A 21,105-nucleotide genomic window follows, 5' to 3' on the forward strand; every position below is an offset into this window, starting at 1 on the left:
TGTAGGGCTCGACATCGGCGGCTTCCAAACTTTGGGGCCAGAGGGGTTATTTACAGCATAAGAGAATACACCGAATGTTGACTTAAACTGTTGATGGCTTTCCAGGCAGTACCAAGAGGCAGTGTTATAGATGGGTTTTGATACCCCCGCTGTGGGAAAACACACTGGCTTGTTTATTAGGCTTAATTTAAGGCACAGAGCTTTTAGCACTGGCTGGCTGCTAGTTACGGGAGAGCTACACTGGGGCTACAGGAAAACAGTTGTTAGCTGATATACTGGACGCATAGCTTTTTGCATGAGTAAGCAGGGCACAAGCCACCTGATTTGAAGTGTTTTCTGATGTGAGCAGCACATTGAATTCTTGAAAATAGAATTTGAGTGAAATTTACCCTATGTCCAAGTTTAATTGAATTAATTGGCAGCGAAGCCATGGTGTGAAAATTGCTGTTCTAGCCTAGCACACACTTGATTCAAGTATACTGAACAAAAATATAAATGCAACAATTTCAACGATTTTACTGATATATAAGGAAATCAGTGAACTGAAATAAATGTATTAGGCCCTAGTCTATGGATTTCAGATGACTGGGCAGGGTCACAGCCATGGGTGGGACCGGGAGGGCATACTGTAGGCCCACTCATTTGGGAGCTAGGCCCACCCATTGGGAAGCCAGGCCCAGTCAATCAGAATCAGTTTTCCCCCACAAAAGGACTTTATTACAGACATAAATAGTCCTCAGTTTCCTCAGCTGTTCTCAGATGGTCAGCTGGTCTCAAGATGGTCAGATGGTCCCGCAGGTGAAGAAGCCGGATGTGGAGGTCCTGGGCTGGCGAGGTTACACGTGGTCTGCGGTTGTGAGGCCGGTTGGACGTACTGCCAAGTTCTCTAAAACAATGTTGGAGGGGGCTTATGGTAGATAAATTAACATGAATCCTCTGGCAATAGCTCTGGTGGACATTCCTGCAGTCAATATACTAATTGCACGCTCCCTCAACATTTTTGACATCTGTGGCATTGTGTTGTTTGACAGAACTGCACATTTTTAAAGTGGACTTTTATTGTCCCCAGCACAAGGTGCACTTGTGTAATGATCATGCTGTTTAATCAGCTTCTTGATATGCCACACCTGTCAGGTGGATTAATTATCTTGGCAAAGGAGAAATTCTCACTAACAGGGATGTAAACAAATGTGTGCACAAAATTGGAGAGATAATCCTTTTGTCCATATGAAAAATTCTCTGGGATCTTTTATTTCAGCTCTTGAAACATGGGACGAACACTTTACATGTTGCGTTTATACAGTACCAGTCAAAAGGTTGGACACACCTACTCATTCGAGGGTTTTTCTATATTTTTTTTCATTTTCTACATTATAGAATAATAATGAAGACCTCAAAATGATCAAATAACACATATGGAATCATGTAGTACGTGATTCAACAAATCAAAATATATTTTATATTTGAGATTCTTCAAAGTAGCCACCCTTTGTCTTGCACACTCTTGACATTCTCTCAACCAGCTTCACCTGGAATGCTTTTCCAACAGTCTTGAAGGAGTTCCCACATATGCTGAGCACTTGTTGGCCGATTTTCCTTCACTCTGCAGTCCAACTCATCCCAAATCATTTCAATTGGGTGATTGTGGAGGCCAGGTCATCTGATGCAGCACTCCATCCCTCTCCTTCTTGGTCAAATAGCCATTACACAGCCTGGAGGTGTGTTGGGTCATTGTCCTGCTGAAAAACAAATGATAGTCCCACTAAGCGCAAACCAGATGGGATAGCATATCACTGCAGAATTATGTGGTAGCCATGCTGGTTATAAGTGTGCATTGGATTCTAAATAAATCACAGACAGTGTCACCAGCAAAGCATCCCCACACCATCACACCTCCTCCATGCTTCATGGTGGGAACCACAGATGCGGAGATCATCTGTTTACCTACTCTGCGTCTCTCAAAGACATGGCGGTTAGAACCAAAAATCTCAAATTTTGACTCATCAAACCAAAGGACAGATTTCCACTGATATAATGTCCATTGTTTGTGTTTCTTGGCCCAAGCAAGTCTCTTCTTATTATTGGTGTCCTTTAGTAGTGGTTTCTTTGCAGGAATTCTACCATGAAGACCTGATTCACACAGTCTCCTTTGAACAGTTGATGTTGAGATGTGTCTGCTACTTGAACTCTGAAGCATTTTTTGGCCTGCAATCTGAGTTACAGTTAACTCTAATGAACTGATCCTCTGCAGCAGAGGTCACTCTGAGTCTTCCTTTCCTGTTGTGGTCCTCATGAGAGACAGTTTTATCATAGTGCTTAATGGGTTTTGCCAGTGCACTTGAAGAAGCTTTCAAAGTTATTGAAATGCTTCATGTCTTAAAGTAATGATGAACTGTCGTTTCTCTTTGTTTATTTGTGCTGTTCTTGTCATAACATGGACTTGGTCTATTACCAAATAGGGCTATCTACTGTATAACACCTGTACCTTGCCACAGCACTGATTGGCTACTTTGAAGAATTTGTTTAATGCTTATTTGGTTATTACATTATTCCATATGTGTTATTTCGTTTTAATGTCTTCAATATTATTCTACAATGTAGAAAATAGTAAAAATAAAGAAACTATTGAATGAGTAGGTGTGTCCAAACTTTTGACTGGTACTGTGTTTTTGTTCAGTATAATTACCTCATCAAACTGTTGGGACAAAATACAGCAGATGTAGTTATTGGATCCATGATTCACAAACATTGATCTACAGTACACAACATTTAAGGAGAATTGGCAAAACAAAACAAAAATCTAATTACAGTAGATTCATATTGCAATATGATATTCCTAATTTTCATCGAAATCGGAAGCCCTAAAATAGAGGGATAGAAAACACCGAACAGGGAGAGGTAGTCAGAGGAGTGCAGGTGTTTGCTGTAGCATGAGAAGTCTGAGTCCTGTTTTGTTGGTCCTGAACAGATGACATATAAAAAGCTCAGTGGAGATGGGGGAGCTTAGCATATTATTACAACCTCTTTCTCAAGGCCTTCCTTCACTTTTTATTTCTCTTTCTTTCTCTCTTGTGCTCTCTTGCTCATTCTTTGTCGCTTTCATGCACCATTCTACATCGTTACTCGCCCCAATCTCTATCTTCCTATCTCCCCCTATTTTCTCTCGCTCTCCCTGTATGTAAGGCAGTGACACTAGCAGTAATTGCCACCTCTCGCCCACACAGCCAACACCAAGGCTTTCACTGAGCCAATCCCTCCTGGAAAACACACTCGGCCCTGAACTTTTGCTTTGGAATTTCACAAGCATGATACAGAGAGCGTCTTCTCACAGGTCCTATCTAGTCAATTTCCATAGATTTTTATCAGGTCATTCAGACTTACAGTGTGCTTGGAAAGTTTTCAGACCCCTTGACTTTTTCCACATTTTGTTACATTACAGCCTTATTCTAAAATTGATTAAATATTTGTTTTCATCATCAATCTACACACAATACCCTTTAATGACAAAGTAAAAACAGGTTTTTAGATGTATTTTTATTTTTAAATACCTTATTTACATAACTACCATTCAAAAGTTTGGGGTCAGTTAGAAATGTCATTGTTTTCCATGAAAATATATTTTAAATTAGTTGCAAAATTAATAGGAAATATAGTCGACTTTGACAAGGTTATAAATCATTAATTTTAATTGAAATAATAATTGTGTCCTTCAAACTTTGCTTTCGTCAAAGAATCCTCCATTTGTAGCTATTACAGTCTTGCAAACCTTTGGCATTCTAGTTGTCAATTTGTTGAGGTAATCTGAAGAGATTTCACCCCATGCTTACTGAAGCAACTCCCACAAGTTGGATTGGCTTGATGGGCACTTCTTATGTACCATATGGTCAAGCTGCTCCCACAACAGCTCAATAGGGTTGAGATCCGGTGACTGTGCTGACCACTCCATTATAGACAGAATACCAGCTGACTGCTTCTTCCCTAAATAGTTCTTGCATAGTTTGGAGCTGTGCTTTGGGTCATTGTCCTGTTTTAGGAGGAAATTGGCTCCAATTAAGCGCCATCCACAGGCTATGCATGGCGTTGCAAAATGGAGTGATAGCCTTCCTTCTTCAAGATCCCTTTTACCCTGTACAAATCTCCCACTTTACCACCACCAAAGCACCCCGAGACCATCACATTGCTTCCACCATGCTTGACAGATGGCGTCAAGCACTCCTCCAGCATCTTTTCATTTTTTCTGCAACTCACGAATGTTCTTATTTGTGATCCGAACACCTCAAACTTAGATTTGTCTGTCCATAACACTTTTTTCCAATCTTCCTCTGTCCAGTGTCTGTGTTCTTTTGCCCATCTTTTATTTTTATTGGCCGGTCTCAGATATGGCCTTTTCTTTGCCACTCTGCCTAGAAGGCCAGCATAATTTCTTCATTTCTCAGAACAAGAATAGACTGAGTTTCAGAAGCAAGTTGTTTGTTTCCGGCCATTTTGAGGCTGTAATCCAACCCACAAATGCTGATGCTCCAGATACTCAACTAGTCTAAAGAAGGACCGTTTTATTGGTTCTTTAATCACAACAGTTTTCAGCTATACTAACTTAATTGCAAAAGTGTTTTCTAATAATCAATTAGCCTTTGAAAATGATAAACCTGGATTAGCTAACACAACGTGCCATTGGAACACAGGATTGATGGTTGCTGATAATGGGCCTCTATACGCCTATGTAGATATTCCATATAAAATCTGTTTCCAGCTACAATAGTCAATTACAACATTATCAATGTCTACACTGTATTTCTGATCAATTTTATGTTATTTGAATGGACAAAAAAAATAGCTTATTTTTCAACAACAAGGACATTTCTAAGTGACCCCAAACCTGAACGGTAGTGCAAGTATTCAGACCCTTTGCTATGAGACTCGAAATTGAGCTTCGGTGCATCCTGTTTCCATTGATCATCCTTGATGTTTCTACAACTTGATTGGACTCCACCTGTCGTAAATTCAATTGATTGGGCATGATTTGGAAAGCTCACACCTATCTATACAAGGTCCCATAGTTGACAGTGTATGTCAGAGCAAAAACCAAGCCATGAGGTGGAAGGAATCATCTGTAGAGCTCCGAGACAGAATTGTGTCCAGGCGCAGATCTGGGGAATGGTACCAAAACATGTATGCAGCATTGAAGGTCTCCAAGAATACAGTGGCCTCCATCATTCTTAAATGGAAGAAGTTTGGAGACTCGTCCTAGAGCTGTGTAGTTATATTGACTTTTTTTCTGACTTGCATCATTAGATTTAGTTTATTAGCATGTGCTCCTCCCGGTCAGTCCATCTTGCGTTCTCGTAGTACTTTTCTAAGGACTGGTGTTATTCTTATCTTATGCTATTGTGTCATATGCTGTAGCTTCATTCTAGTCATTGTGTATTAGTACTGGTATTAATGATATTTTCTGTGCATTTTGTTCTTTTCATGTCTTACATAATAGTTATATTATGCATTTCGGCTGCCACTCTTAATGCTGTGAAAAATGCTCGCACATTCAGGTGTAAGTTGATATTCTTCCTTTTCTACACACAGTATGCATATTGCTATGGCTGCCAACATCACAACGTGGAAGCAAAGGCTGGTTGGACTCCGTATACATCACCTAGGTGGATGTTGTGTTATTCATGCATGGCTGTATGTTCTGTATTATCTGCACATAGTGTTATGGCATGGTTCCTGTTATTACAAAAGCACACAGGGAGGTTGTGGTTACATAGAGGGCAACACTAGCTATCCCTTACACAGCATCTGCTGGAGCATTGCAGTATGACGGCGCATGATTTGTATGAGAGTAGTAAAAAACGTTGCATTATCATGCATGTTTGTACATAGTGCATATGAAGGCATCTTCTACCCTGATGCAGCTCACTGAGCGTGACTCATATCTACCAACCTGTGCTGTTCCAAATGTGTGGGTGCTACATGCTAACACTGTTCAGCAGTCAAGCAGCGTGATATCTTGTGCTACTCGAATGGCGTTAGTCTGTCGTCGGCAAAACATTACTGGGTCTTTTCATCACTAGTTATATTCACAGGACTACAGCCTCATTATCAAGTTGATCCTCCTGCCTAACCCTAACCTCTCTTCCTCGGATTTTAAGTGATCATCTTGGACCTTAGTGGGGAAGCTGACATGTACGCCTGTGCGATGACTAATCAAGATTTGCTATAGTTTCAGCCTTTTGGATGAGCTGTTGATACTAGCATTACCTGGCATGTGTTGGGCTTGCTAAAAACCCACAAGGCAATCAGTGTTGGCGATCAAGCATTCATTGCCTCTTATGGGAAAGCCTGTTAGAGCTCATTCAGACACTCTTACACGCAGGCTTACAGTGCATTTGTAAAGTATTCAGACCCCTTGACTTTTCTCCCACATTTTGTTAAGATACAGCCTTATTCTAAAATTGATTAAATAGTTTTGTTCTCTCATCAATCTACACACAATACCCCATAATGACAAAGCAAGAACAGGTTTAAGCATTTTTGCTAATTTGATTTAAATAAATAAAAATACTTTTGCTTTACTCAGTACTTTGTTGAAGCACCTTTGGCAGTGATTACAGCCTCAAGTCTTGTGTAGGATGCTGCAAGCTTGGCACACCTGTATTTGGGGAGTTTCTCCCATTCTTCTCTGCAGATCCTCTCAAGCTCTGTCAGGTTGGATGGGGAGAGTTGCTGTACAGCTATTTTCAGGTATCTCCAGAGATATTCGATTGGGTTCAAGTCCGGGCTCTGGCTGGGCCACTCGGGGACATTCTGAGACTTGTCCCGAAGCCACTCCTGCTTTGTCTTTGCTGTGTGCTTAGGGTCGTTGTCCTGTTGGAAGGTGAACCTTTGCCCAAGTCTGAGGTCCTGAGCGCTCTGGAGCAGGTTTCCGTCAAGGATCTCTCTGTACTTTGCTTCGTTCATCTTTTGTACGACCCTGACTAGTCTCCCAGCCCCTGCTGCTAAAAAACATCCCCACAACATGATGCTGCCACCACCATGCTTCACCGTAGGGAGAGTGAAGTTTCTCCCATCTCCACAAAGGAACTCTGGAGCTCTGTCAGATTGACCATCGGGTTCTTGGTCACCTCCCTGACCAAGGCCCTTCTCCCCCGATTGCTCAGTTTGGGTTAACACAACACAATGCCACAGAGGTCTTAAGTTTTGAGGGCACTTGCAATTGGCTTGCTTACTGCAGGAATGTCCACCAGATCAGTTGCCAGAGAATTTAATGTTAATTTCTCTACCTTAAGCCGGCTCCAACTGCGCTTTAGAGAATTGGACGGTACGTCCAACCTGCCTCACAACCGCAGACCATGTGTATGGCTATGTGTGGTCGAGCAGTGTGCTGATGTCAACGTTGTGAACAGAGTGCCCCATGGTGACAATTGGGTTATGGTATGCGTTTTAGAGAATTTGACAGTACGTCCAACCGGCCTCACAACCGCAGAACACATGTATAGCGTCGTTTGGGCAAGTGGATGGTGACGGTTGGGTTACGGATTGGGCAGGCATAAGCTACAGGCAACAAACATAATTGTATTTCATCCATGGCAATTTGAATGCACAGAGATACCGTGACGAGATCCTGAGGCCCATTGTCATGACATTCATCCGCCGCCATCATCTCATGTGTCAGCATGATCATGCACGGCCCCATGTCGCAAGGATCTGTACACAATTCCTGGATGCTAGAAATGTCCCAGAAATGTCCCATGGCCTGCATACTCACCAGAAATGTCACCCGCTGAGCATGTTTTGGATGCTCTGGATTGACGTGTACGACAGCGTGTTCCAGTTCCCACCAATATCCATCAACTTCGCACAGCAATTAAAGAGGAGTGGGACAACATTCCACAGGCCACAGTCAACAGCCTGATCAACTCTATGCAAAGGAGATGTGTCACGCTGCTTGAGGCAAGTGGTGGTCACACCAGATACTGACAGGTTTTCTGATCCACACCCCTGTTTTTTTTTTAAGGTATCTGTGACCAACAGATACATATCTGTATTCCCGGCCATGTGTAATCCATAGATTAGGGCCTAATGAATTTATTTGAATTGACTGACTTCCTTATAGAAACTGTAACTCAGTAAAATCCCCAAAATGGTTGCATATAGCGCTTCTATTTTTGTTCAGTAGATCTAACCTCTACAGGATCGGTGGGTCCCCCGTAGGATGGTTGAGCTAACGTAGGCTCATTTGGTTAGCATGAGGCTGTAAGTAACAAGAAAATTTCCCAGGACATAGACCTATCTGATATTGGCATAAGATTCAAATTCTTGTCAATCGAACTGTCCAATGTACAGTAGTTACAATATGTCAGTGAATGAATACCATGCTATTGTTTGAGTGTACAGTTATGAACTTAAATGTATTAATAAACCAATTTGGCACATTTGGGCAGTCTTGATACAACATTTTGAACAGAAATACAATGGTTCATTGGATCAGTATTGAACTTTGCACATACACTGCCTCCATCTAGTGGCAGCAGAGTGAGAGAGCAGACCCGTAAAGCTTAAATAACCACCCAATAACGTAGGCATGAATGATTCTTGCCTCTTCATACCATCTCAGCTGATGCGTCAGCTGAGGCGGGGCACTCGGGTTTCCTTTCTGAACTGGCTCCGCTTAATTTCTGAATCATGTTTCGAAGAGAACTGCCAGATGTAATTTTAGAGTGTTGTTAGTTTGCAAATGTGTCGCTTGTTTTAAGTACAGTAATCCAATGATTCCAATTATTTCTAACTAGGAGTAGGAATAGATTACTCATTTGTCTGCATTGGGCTTGTTAGCTAAGCTATTTTGGGCCTTATAGCATGTTGATTATAGCATTTTAGGAGCTGCATTTCCTCTTAAATCCTTTCATAAATGTATTTTAGTTTTAGACACAGCCCATATACGTATGTATCATGACAAAATAGTAATGCATGTATAGTTCATGCATTTTCTGGGTGACTTTCTGGCTAATTAACATGAATATCTTATAAGAGTTGAAATAATGAGTCAAGATGAACAGCCAGGGATTCTTCTCCTGTTTTTATGACAGAAGTGTTTCATAACAAGAGTTATTTTGTTCTTCATCGGGGACAGCCAGTGTATGGGCTTCAAGGGGAAAAAATGGTCCTGTGTGTTTAAATGTCCGGGACGATTTCTGGTCCCAGTCCGTTCCTGGTGTCCATTGTGTGTTATGGGCAGCCTCCTATGACAGGCCATGTTGCTGCATATTAAGAAAGACCAATTCTGTGAGCTATGAGCTGCTTCTCTCTGTTGGACATTTCATACACTTTCAGCTGGATTTCCAGAACAATTTAATGATCTTGGTTAAATATAGATATCAGGGCTTGTAAGTAGAGTTTTATATTACCGTAAATAGAGTAGACTTTTGTATTTTACAGTAAAACAAGTAGTGTTATATTTTACAGTAAAACGACTAAACGGCGAGGCAATCATTATTTTTTGTATTGGTGATTCAACCAAATGTTCTCATGGAATTTCACAATAAATTCCACTTTGTCCATAATGGGCACACGACTACTTAGTGTAAAGATTTGTCTCTGCAACAAACTAAACAAAGTCAAACATTGCTGTCCGGTTTCTATAAACTTGCCTATTGTGTATGTTTTAAAAATCACGTTAGCCCACTGAGCTAAAGCCTAGGCCTACACAGGTGTGTTCAAGGTTACTCATCATAGTCTTGCAGCCTACACACACACACTGAAATGCTGCTGCTCCGTCTCAGCATCAGCATCCCCACGTCTCTCTTCCTCCGCGCTTATCCCTTTCCACACTGTCGCTCAGTCATCGTCTGGGAAAGCAGAGGAGGAGAGGAGAGGGAGCAGGTTCTCAGGTTGGAGGGGGCCAAGCCTGTGGCTCGCTGGCGAGCAAGACCATGCATTTGTATGTGTGCTGGACTTTAAGATTGTGTTAGGATCATGAATGCCTTCAGCATTGTGGAGGAGGAATCTAGTTTCTCAGAGGGGCCCCACTTCCGATAGCAGCTATCCGCGTGCCTTCTCTCCTGTGGCGACTTACTCCTCTTCTCCCCCACCCCCTCTTTATTTTTCTCCTTCTTCTCCCCCTCTTTTCCATCTCACTAATTTTGTGGCGGCGATGAATTCAAGCACAGGTTGAGCTTTTCTGCCCGCAATGGATTGTCTTTGCATTGTCACAACTAAGGTAAGAGCATTAGTGCCTTTGATAGAGACGTAACGAGAGAGGGATGCAGTGAGAACAGAAGGGAAGAAGCTCTGTCTGTGTCTGTCCTCCAGTGTTGGTTGATCTGCGTATTTCAACTGCCTGCTCAAGGAATGTGTGTGTGTGCGCATCTCTGTGTGTGTGTGTGTGTTATGGCCAGTGGTTCACATTTCATGTTGTGTGTGTCCATCTATCCACAACGGTCTTAACAGGCTTAAAGCCCCGCTGGGGAGCGACAGCACCTCTATTGAAATGTCACACTACCAGAACTTGCCGGAAACTTCAGTCAGTCCTCCGCTGCTGCCTTCAGAGAGATAATGAGCCTCTTTGTTGTGAGGTCCGGAACATCCTTTTTGATCAGGGGCTAAACAATAGCTTATAGCAGAGATTGGCTGGGCTGCATCTGGAATCAATTAAGGGGAAGCCTCTTTCCCAGCTGTCTACAATTAGCAGTAGAGTAAAGTATCACTGTGGTTATTTGAATGCAGCAGTTTATTGAGGACATGCACATCCTCTCTGATTTATGTTTGCTGTAAGAGACCAGCAGACTGACCAAGTAGTCAATCTGACAAATGAGAACAATTTTGACTGTGTTAATGGTTTTTATCTTTTTATAATTTTGTCTTGGCGAAAGCGGTAGTCAAGGTTTGTTTTTGGGCAGGAAAGAAAACCAGGTGTAAGACCTGCTTTGGTGTAGGGGGAAGTATCCCCTAGATGCTGATCTTGGGTCAGTTTTGCATTTTTCCCACTAATGTTTAAGGTTATGATTATGAGAGCTGAGATCCAAGGGAAAAGGTCATTCCAGAGCACCTGCTTTGCAGTCATTCTCATAAAGTTATGTTTTGACTGAATTGTATTGACTAATCATGGAATCCAAGGAAGCCTCATAAGACCCTTAAACTCTGTCATTACTAGAGCTATTCCCTCCATCTGGGATGACACAAATAACATCAAGGTATTGTTCATTGGGTACCAAAAGATAGAAAAGACTGAAACAGCAAGGGTCTACCTTGGCTTGTCTAATATAAAATGCAAATGTTTTTTTTCCATTGCAAAGTGTTTCAAAATGTTTTCCGTTGTGTGCCTTAATGAACACGACGCAGCAACTCCTAGAATAGATGATGATCATGTTAATTCCCTTTCTAAAAGCCTGGTTTAAATATTTGGTTGTTTCCATGCCATGTTAAATCCATGATGGAGAACCATGTTTTCATTGCAATGTACTCATTGGGAAAATGTTGTTAAGTGAACAGTTCCCTCATTCCCTCAAAACCATTACAGTAATCAGGTTTCTGAGTTAGGCAAAGCAAAAACTTCCTGTGCAGTCAGAAAGCAGGTGGAGCTCATGAAGAATGACGTTTTTCACTAGTTACCGGCTTTGATTGAATAGGACCCTCAGCTGTGTGGTTCTTTATGTTTTGCAAGGAGCGTGCATGTTTGTGTGTAAGACAGATGGAGATTGAAACAGATTACATAGATATAGAATGAATAGACTGGGCTTCGAACCTCTAACCCTTGCAATTTGACACGTAAACTCATTGGTACACTTGCAATGGCTGCCGGGTATTGTGACGCAATAATTTCCATTGCAATGTAGAATGTTAATTCAAGTTGATGTTAACTGACGTGGCTCATGCAATGGAATGTATGTTTTGTAACGCCAGTTGAGTTGAATCAACAAATCACAGCATATTGATGGTTACACTTCCTGCTTTTACTTCCTCCTATGCTAGGTTGAAAATATACAGGTTAAGACAATGTCGTCACAAATCTGGGACCAATGCCATTGCTAACTACCAGCGCCATTGCTAACTAGCGTAGCGAAGAGTTATAAGATATTAGAATCCCGTTGTTTTAACCTTTGTCATCGTCTACCTCGCTCCTATAGGTACACTCGCAGTGGGCGCCAGTCCACTCATCATGCCGTCATTGACTTGAATGCTCTATTCATTCTATTTCTATGGCAGCACATGCAGTCAGTAGCGAAGTAGAGGAGAAAATGTGCACTTTATAAAAATATTATAACATTTAAAATATCCCAGTAGACGTGTCAACACTGACACTATGCATTGTTGGTTGTTGAGGTGGTCTTTGAAAGTGTCTGTGACTGTGCTTGTCGACACTTGGCCACAGAATGATACCTTAATTAGCCTCCCAGAAGGCATTTTGATGGCATGTGAAGACTGTGTCAAAGGGTTATTGGGACATTAGACTGTGTTACCACATTGGGTCATGTAAGGCCATCACCTTTCTGTGATTGTGTGTGTGGGTGGGTGGGTGGGTGGGTGGGTGGGTGGGTGGAGGCTACAGACTGCCTTTGCACCTGGTTCACACCACGCAGAAAATGCTGATCAAGCCACTGGTGTCACTACCCTCCCAGCTGGTGCACATGATTCCCTAAACTGGCTGGAGGTGCATGCATTCACCTGGACTGCCCAGCTGACCTAAAAAAAATGCCTAACATTCCTAGCCTGGACAAGTGAGCATAGCTGGGAGAGATTGCATTGTCAGGAATACACATCCTAAAGATAATGACATTTCACATGAAGAGAGATAGAGAGAGATGTGGTAGTCAGCAGATGACTTGCTGCTGGCTGAATAGTTTTACTGTTACTGTCTGGCCCCACATGAAAAAGGGAGGGGAATGGGCAGGGTATATGCAAATGAGCTCTGTAGTACTTACTGTAGTTAAAAAAAAGTGGTGTTTTTGCAGACTGCAGTGTTTTTGCAGACAATATTGTAGTATTTACTACGGTGTTTTTAAGTGGGTGGAAAGTATTTTGCAGTATAATACAGCATTCTATAGTACAACACATGATCGAGGGATACTACAGATACTAAAGTGTGTAGTATAGTATTCTACAGTATACTACAGTTTATTATATCATTTTGTACTGTAGTATTCCATAGGAAACTGTAGGATTTTTCATGTGTGTCCTCTCACATGTCAGACTCAGGCCTGCAGTGTGGAGCTTATTAGCTGTCTCATTCTAGATGCTGAAGTATCGAGCTCTCCCTGGTCTGAGGAGTTGACATTCTAATTCTATTCAGCTGCGATGCTAGAAATAGCATCTGTGTCATGCAGGATAGAACAGTGCTGTGATTCTGACTTTGGTTGTGTAAAGCTATTTGTGTTGCTTTCAGAAGGGAGATTTTACTTCATAAACTAAACAACAATTGCGTAGTTTGGTTTCATTGTCACGCCCTGACCTTAGAGATCCTTTTTATGTCTCTATTTTGGTTTGGTCAGGGCGTGAGTTGGGGTGGGCGTTCTATGTTTTGTGTTTCTATGATTTTCTATGTTTTGGCCGGGTATGGTTCTCAATCAGGGACAGCTGTCTATCGTAGTCTCTGATTGGGAACCATACTTAGGTACCCTTTTCCCCACCTGTGTTTGTGGGAGGTTAACTTTGTTTAATGGCACATAGCCTTAAGCGCCACGGTTTGGTTCTGTATTGTGTATTGTTTTGTCGGCGACATCTACTATTAAAAGTATGTACGCTCACCACGCTGCACCTTGGTCCTCTTTTTCCAACGGCCTTGACATTCATATACTACACAATTCAAATTCCTTTCAAAATACTTTATTTTTCCCACAAGGGGTAATTGTGCATGCAGCAGTGCAACAACCAATAACAATTTACTTAAGCCATGACCACAAAAACAATGGGGTAAATTATAAAGAAACATGATTAAAGTCCAGCCAGTGGTTCCTTGAGGAATGTAAAAATGGATGTAAGCAAGTATAAATATTAAGTGACTTGGTAAGAGCTCATTTTGTGCAAAGCAGTGTTTATCAGTTCTCATTGACCAGAGGGGTATAATACAAAGCAGGATGGAGTTAGACAGTTAAAATACCTAAATATTCTGATATAACTTTTTTTTCTTTTTTTTTTTTTTTAGAAAGTTAAGCTTCAAATGGTCTAATTGATTCAACACATGAAACAACACATGAAAACACATATCTAAATTAAGCTTTTATTAATGAACAAGAAAATCAATAGCTATTTCTGGTTGCTATTCAAAGTAAGCTGGCTAACTAATTGATCCTATTTTGTAATATACCCCTCAGTTGAATTAAAATCACTTTATTTGTCAATTGCATATAAGATCCAACCTAAATTTGACTTTGGATAGGTGCAGGGGCTGCCACACTGGGCGCCCAGGGAGCTGTTGTGGCGGGTTAAGTGCCTTGCTCAATGGCACAACAGCAGGCAATGTCATCTAGGATTTGATACCAGCAGCCCTCCGGGTACTAGCTCATTTCCCTCCAGATTTCTGTTGTCGGTCCCGGGATTGGAATTGGCAACTCTGCAGCTGAATTTTCTCTTAACTCTAGACTGACTACCTGCCACCACTTAATGGCATCGGGTACAAAACAGGTTTAAAGAATAGTGTGAAACATACATTTAAATGTAGTCTTTCATGCTACAAGGGAAGATTTCTGATTTACTTTGTGGTTTTGAGTTGGACCCTTACTGTAGTCAGGAAAGGGGTTATCCCATTTCATTGAATCACCTCCACTGCTATTAAGACTCCCAAGTTATTAGATTCCAAGCCCCATATTTCTGCTGTCAGTTTTGCTAGCTAGCTCTACCACTAGCCTTTTGGTTTGTCGTGGGCAGTTCCTGAATCTGGTCTTATTCACTATTCATTGTTTTCTGTTACGGTGACTCCTTTTGGAAAGTTACATTTGGGATTTAATTCACTAATGGCATTAGCTTGCTGTGCTGCTTGTGACCATGGCAGAGATGGGTTGGCATTTGGTTTATCATGTGAAGGTGAGTGCGAGTGACTACTAATCGAATCTGATGACTGATTGTGTGGGGAGGCAGTTCAACTCTGGCCCACACACAAATAACTAATTTGTGTCCTCACAATGTGATGAGATTCCCTAACTATTGAAAATGCTATTAATTTGGCTATTGCCAATGTTATCCGACATGTTGTGTAGGAATCAATTGCATGACATTGACATTGACTAGGGGTAGGAAGAAGCTGCTTTAGATTTCCATCAGGCATGGACAAAATGCAAATTCAGACAATATTGGCTTCTGTGTGCTCTGCGTGTCTGGTTATTAAGCTAAACCCAAAGTAAGTAATGGTTGCTACTAGCACACACCGCTAGGGATTCAACATCGGCCACAACCCCCTTCCCAGTTTTAAGCATACGCAGCGTAATGATATGCATTTTTCATTCCACCGGCATATTATGTAACGATAGTGAGGCACGTTGAGTGCAGCGCTGTAACAGAGAAAGAGGGGGAGGAAGAGAGCACTCCTACACTATAGTGTGTTGATGCTCCACGGACGTTGCTTTTTTTACACCCATTCTCTAGGTGGTGATGCAATGCCGAGGACGCATCTCCATGCGAGGGTTCCCACACACAAGGGGGCTCGGTGGAACATATAGTAGCAACTACAGGTCATGTGTGTAGGAACAGGAGCTGATATAGACCCCCCCCCCTGCTATACTTTATTTGAATGTTCTGTTCTAATGCCTAAGCAAGGCTTGTGGTAGACGTGACTTACAGACTGTTTTTTTTTTGTATAGCAGGGACTGGCTCGATGTAACATTTGTTGTCAGTAATGCCAAGATGTAAAAGTGTATTTATATACGAGACGGGATGAAATCCCCAGACTAACAATTTAGATTAGTGTGACTTAATTGTCCTGATTGCCTGTGCAAACGTAGCGTGATAGATGGTCGGGCCAATGATGAATCCAGATTAGAATCCTGATTCAGCGTGGGGAATTGCAGCAAGACTTTGTAGTGAACTCCAATTTACTTTACTACTATACCTAATTGTTTTGCACCTAGACGATCTAACATTCAAATGATGTGTTAGATTTGTATTTTTCTTTTTTACCAATAATGGACCGAGTCAAAATGAAAATGTGTCATCCTCAATGTCAATGTCTCACACACAATTATGTATATTGTTTGGCGCCTGGTAACACTTGTTGTTGCGCCAATGGTTGTGGGTTTGATCCCCACCTCTGGCCTTCCTGCTTTCCCCCCTTCTACCCTGTACCCCGCATCTATTTAAATGCAGTCTCAATAAAGCAACTAAAAAAAATACTCAAGGGTGTAATTCCACTCAAATTCAAAAATAGACAAACAATTATTTATATTGTAAGTTGCTTTAAGCAACCAAGTATCTTCTCGATCTCTGCTTTATCTTTGGGGAATACCTCAACTTTAAGTTAAAATTAATTACAGGTTTGATACATAGTCATTCTGTGAGTTCAGTGTAGCATTTGAACATTTCAAATGTGTTAATAGTTTATACATTGTTTATGAATGCTTATTCGTGATTATAAAGTGTCACCCACTAATCACCCTGATTCATCATGCCAGTCATAGTGCAAGAATGGACATATAGGGACAGATGGGAGGGAGTGAGATGGGGAGATTGAAAGAGGGAGATGGAGGAATGGATGGAGGTATGGGTGGGTAGAGGGAGGGGGAGATGGATTGATGGAGAGAGAGACAAACTGGTTCAGTAACCTCCTTACACCAACCTGAGCTCCAGATAAAACCATGTCCAGGATACCACAGGCACACACACGGCCTCTATCCCTCTAGGGCAGGTGTTCTCATCTGTCTGCCCTCTAGGGCCACAGAGTCTGCTTCTTTTGATCCTGACCTTTTAATCAGTGACTGACTAAGCCCTTGGAAACCTTGCGAGTGGATTCGCTCTCTGTTATCCAGGTTATGAGAAACCTTCCCAACATTCCTCTTGTACTTTCATTTGAGGGATGGCTAAGCCTATATAGTAGACCATGTAGTCCTCTAAATCCATTGAGCGCTGGAGAATAACCAGGCCATTTCTTTCCATGTGGCTGATGCTTTTTGTCTCCCTCATGGAGAGAAATTTAGTCAGATCAGTGGGGAAGCTCAAACTGCCCAGAGCATTGATGTTCCCGGAGTGTTCGAGGAGGACATGTTCTGACAGATTTGAAAATAAACAATTAGCATAGCAAATTGCTCAGCGCAGGAGTGTCATTGTGTGCACTCGACAGATCTAGGTAGACTGTTGTTCTAGCAATTAGCAACTTGGATGGGAACAAATCAAATGAACACAGTAGTTGATAAAGGATGCTTAGGTTTTTTTTTTATTTTTTAAATTTGACCTTTATTTAACCAGGCAAGTCAGTTAAGAACAGATTCTTATTTTCAATGACGGCCTGGGAACAGTGAACTGCCTGTTCAGGGGCAGAACGACAGATTTGTACCTTGTCAGCTCGGGGGTTTGAACTCGCAACCTTCCGGTTACTAGTCCAACGCTCTAACCACTAGGCTACCCTGCCGCCCCAAATGTGGTTGAAGAGGTTGAAGAGTCTTGCTTTAGGTTGAAGCAATCTTGAATAAGTCAATACTCAAGACTGAATGACAATTCTGAGAGAGTCCCTCCTGCTTTGTGGGTCTGTGTTTCCCCACCGTCTTTAGACCAGTGGCTGAATAGATGGTCATTGTGGACTTAGCAAGCGCTTTTATTGAAAGCGACCAGGATTCAATCCGATCGAGGTTTGTCTGCAATGCACATTTTAAATGCAATGTTCCCATGCTGGCAGAGACCACATTCACGGTCACGCTGGCTATGTTGGCTCAATCAGAAGTGACCTTTTAAAGGGCGCATTGCCAAATCCGCGATCGGATTGAATTCCGGACTTAAAGTTAATGACAAAACACACCATGCCTACGAACTGTTAAAAGCAGAGCTTGGCAAATCACAGCCTGTTACATCATTGCTAGTGGAAGGAGAAGAAGAAAAGATGAGAGCATAGAGAGAGGGAGCGATGGGGAGAGGGGGAGAGATCTGATCCAAGGATCAACATGGCCATCTCTATACTATATTCCTCTGAACTGTTGTAAACAGTTTTTAAAACCCTGCAATAGACGAGCATCCTGTGTACTTTTTAAAATGTTTTTATTTTATTTTACCCCCTTTTTCTCCACAATTTCGTGGTATCCAATTGTTAGTAATTACTATCTTGTCTCATCGCTACAACTCCCGTACGGGCTCGGGAGAGACGAAGGTCGAAAGCCATCCGAAACACAACCCAACCAAGCCGCACTGCTTTTTAACACAGCGCACATCCAACCCGGAAGCCAGCCACACCACTGTGTCGGAGGAAACACCATGCACCTGGCGACCTTGGTTAGCTCGCATTGTGCCCGGCCCGCCACAGGAGTCCCTGGTGCGCGATGGAACAAGGATATCCCTAACGGCCAAACCCTCCCTAACCCGGACGACACTAGGCCAATTGTGCGTCGCCCCACGGACCTCCCTTGCGCAGCCGGCTGCGACAGAGCCTGGGCGCGAACCCAGAGTCTCTGGTGACACAGCTAACCACTGCGCCACCCGGGAGGCCGCATCCTGTGTACTTGTACATCAATCTTCCTCAAGCTACAGAAACAGGATGGGTCCTTCTGGCTTGGACAAGGCCACTTACTTTATTGTGAACAAAATAACTGAAATGGCCATTGACAAATGAGGACAAAATAAACCTGAATACATAATATACCTACACAATTGTGGATAATTCGGATTAGAACGCAATTTCAGACTTTCTTAGCTTACAGTATAAATATATATAGTGTATGAATCAACTGTGTAAAGAATAGTAGCTCTTACTGAACTTACAGTTTATTCAGTAACTGTAGTGCGAATCTCTATGGCTATGTTTGAGAGGATCAAATATGTGATGCATTGTGGGTAAATTGTGACTGACCGACTGCTCTAAAAATAATAATGAGTCGTTATTTATTATGCAAGGCGATTTGTAGGTCAGTCAGATGGCAGTCAGCTGTAATGTCCAACAAGCCCATTCTTTCCTGGTAAAAACTGACCGGTCCCCTGACTTCATTGGCCTTCCAGAGTGTTGGAGCTCCTTAGGGTTGTCAGCTAAATATTAACTTTAGACTCATCTGTAGTGTAGTGCTACTTATGCTTGATAGCCAATCGTTTTTAAACTAATCCACACACTGCAAAGTATTAAAGAGAAAATGTATGTTGGGTCAAATTCCCCTTACCTTGAGTTGTGTCTAAAGACCCATAGGGATCACATTCCTAATAATCCATTGTTTACTTTTGCCACAGCCATGAGTTAGCATAATTAGCATCGTCCAAATTTATGAATGTAATCCATGGTACAGATATGAGCAAAGCTACATTGTAAGCAGAACCTTCCTCAAATATTCAATATTCAATGACCAAATATGTCTAAAATATTCAATCTATTGTCATATAACTGACAAGTATAACATTTTGAACCTGGGTATCAGTTTAGTGCTGTCAAATGATTTGTCATAACTTCCCACTTAGTGCATGATTTGATGTGAAAATAGAGCACATTGAGCTTGGACTCATGTTTTCATGTCCATAGATATCCTCCGACATGAACAAGCCAAAATGGTTCAGCTGTCTCACGCGGAAGAGAACACAGTGCTTGATCCAATCAAGTGATTAATTTATTAGGTACCACTTTACAATAACTATTATGAATAAGCATTAATAAACACATTTGATTGATGAAAATGTAGAAGCGTATAAATAGTATAAGCTTTTGATTCCATGGGCATTTACAATAGTTTATTAAGCATTTAAGCATTTATAGGCATCTTTAAAGATGTATCAATGAAAGATACTAGAAAGTGTTACCATTAATTGAATGGTAAAGGCTTAGAGGATGGGAGCACTGCAGTTCTGTACCTAGGCTCTTCACTATAGTGCTGTTGTAGTTAGAGGTCGACCGATTAATCGGAATGACCAATTAATTAGGGCCGATTTCAAGTTTTCATAACAATCAGAAATCGGTATTTTTGGCCGCCGATTTAATTTTATTTTTGTATACCTTTTATTTAACTGTCAGTTAAGAACACATTCTTATTTTCAATGATGGCCTAGAAACGGTGGGTTAACTGCCTCGTTCAGGGGCAGAACGACAGATTTTCACCTGGTCAGCTCCGGGGATCCAATCTTGCAAGCTTACAGTTAACTAGTCCAACCCAATAACGACCTGCTTCTCTCTCGTTGCACTCCACAAGGAGACTTCCTGTTACGCAAATGCAGTAAGCCAAGGTAAGTTGCTAGCTAGCATTAAACTTATCTTATAAAAAACAATCTAACATAATCACAAGTTAATTACACATGGTTGATGATATTACTAGTTATTATTTAGCTTGTCCTGCGTTGCATATAATCTGACTGAGCATACAAGCATCTAAGTATCTGACTGAGTGGTGGTAGGCAGAAGCAGGCGCGTAAACATTCATTCAAACAGCACTTACATGCGTTTTGCCAGCAGCTCTTCGTTGTGCGTCAAGCATTGCGCTGTTTACAACTTTAAGCCTATCAACTCCCGAGATGAGGCTGGTGTAACCGAAGGGAAATGGCTAGCTAGTTAGCACGCGCTAATAGCGTTTCAAACGTCACTCGCTCTGAGCCTTCTAGCAGTTGTTCCCCTTGCTCTGCATGGGTAATGCTGCTTCGATGGTGGCTGTTGTCGTTGTGTTGCTGGTTCGAGCCCAGGGAGGAGCGGGGAGAGGGATGGAAGCTATACTGTTACACTGGCAATACTAAAGTGCTTATAAGAACATCCAATAGTCAAAGGTTAATGAAATACAAATGGTATAGAGGGAAATAGTCCTATAATTCCTATAATATCTACAACCTAAAACGTATTACCTGGGAATATTGAAGACTCATGTTAAAAGGAACCACCAGCTTTCATATGTTATCATGTTCTGAGCAAGGAACTGAAAAGTTAGCTTTCTTACATAGCACATATTGCACTTTTACGTTCTTCTCCAACACTCTGTTTTTGCATTATTTAAACCAAATTGAACATGTTTCATTATTTACTTA

At 41.7% G+C, this 21,105-nt stretch overlaps 1 protein-coding gene across 19 annotated transcripts in view; it reads left to right on the top strand.

The window, feature by feature from the left end:
- dlg2 (discs, large homolog 2 (Drosophila)) overlaps window positions 1-21,105 on the top strand; it is a 349,871-nt gene that overhangs the window by 89,227 nt on the left and 239,539 nt on the right. For 2 of the 19 annotated variants that reach the window (XM_052457677.1, XM_052457679.1), the window contains exon 1: window positions 9,912-10,213. The exons of the other annotated variants lie outside the window; for them this stretch is intronic. In XM_052457677.1, coding sequence (XP_052313637.1) covers window positions 10,184-10,213 — 30 coding nt within the window. In that variant the 5' untranslated portion in view covers window positions 9,912-10,183. Of the gene's footprint in view, window positions 1-9,911; window positions 10,214-21,105 lie in introns of those variants that run through there. 19 annotated transcript variants of the gene reach the window in all.

The sequence above is a fragment of the Oncorhynchus keta genome, chromosome 12, assembly GCF_023373465.1.
Source record: "Oncorhynchus keta strain PuntledgeMale-10-30-2019 chromosome 12, Oket_V2, whole genome shotgun sequence".
NCBI lineage: Eukaryota > Metazoa > Chordata > Actinopteri > Salmoniformes > Salmonidae > Oncorhynchus > Oncorhynchus keta.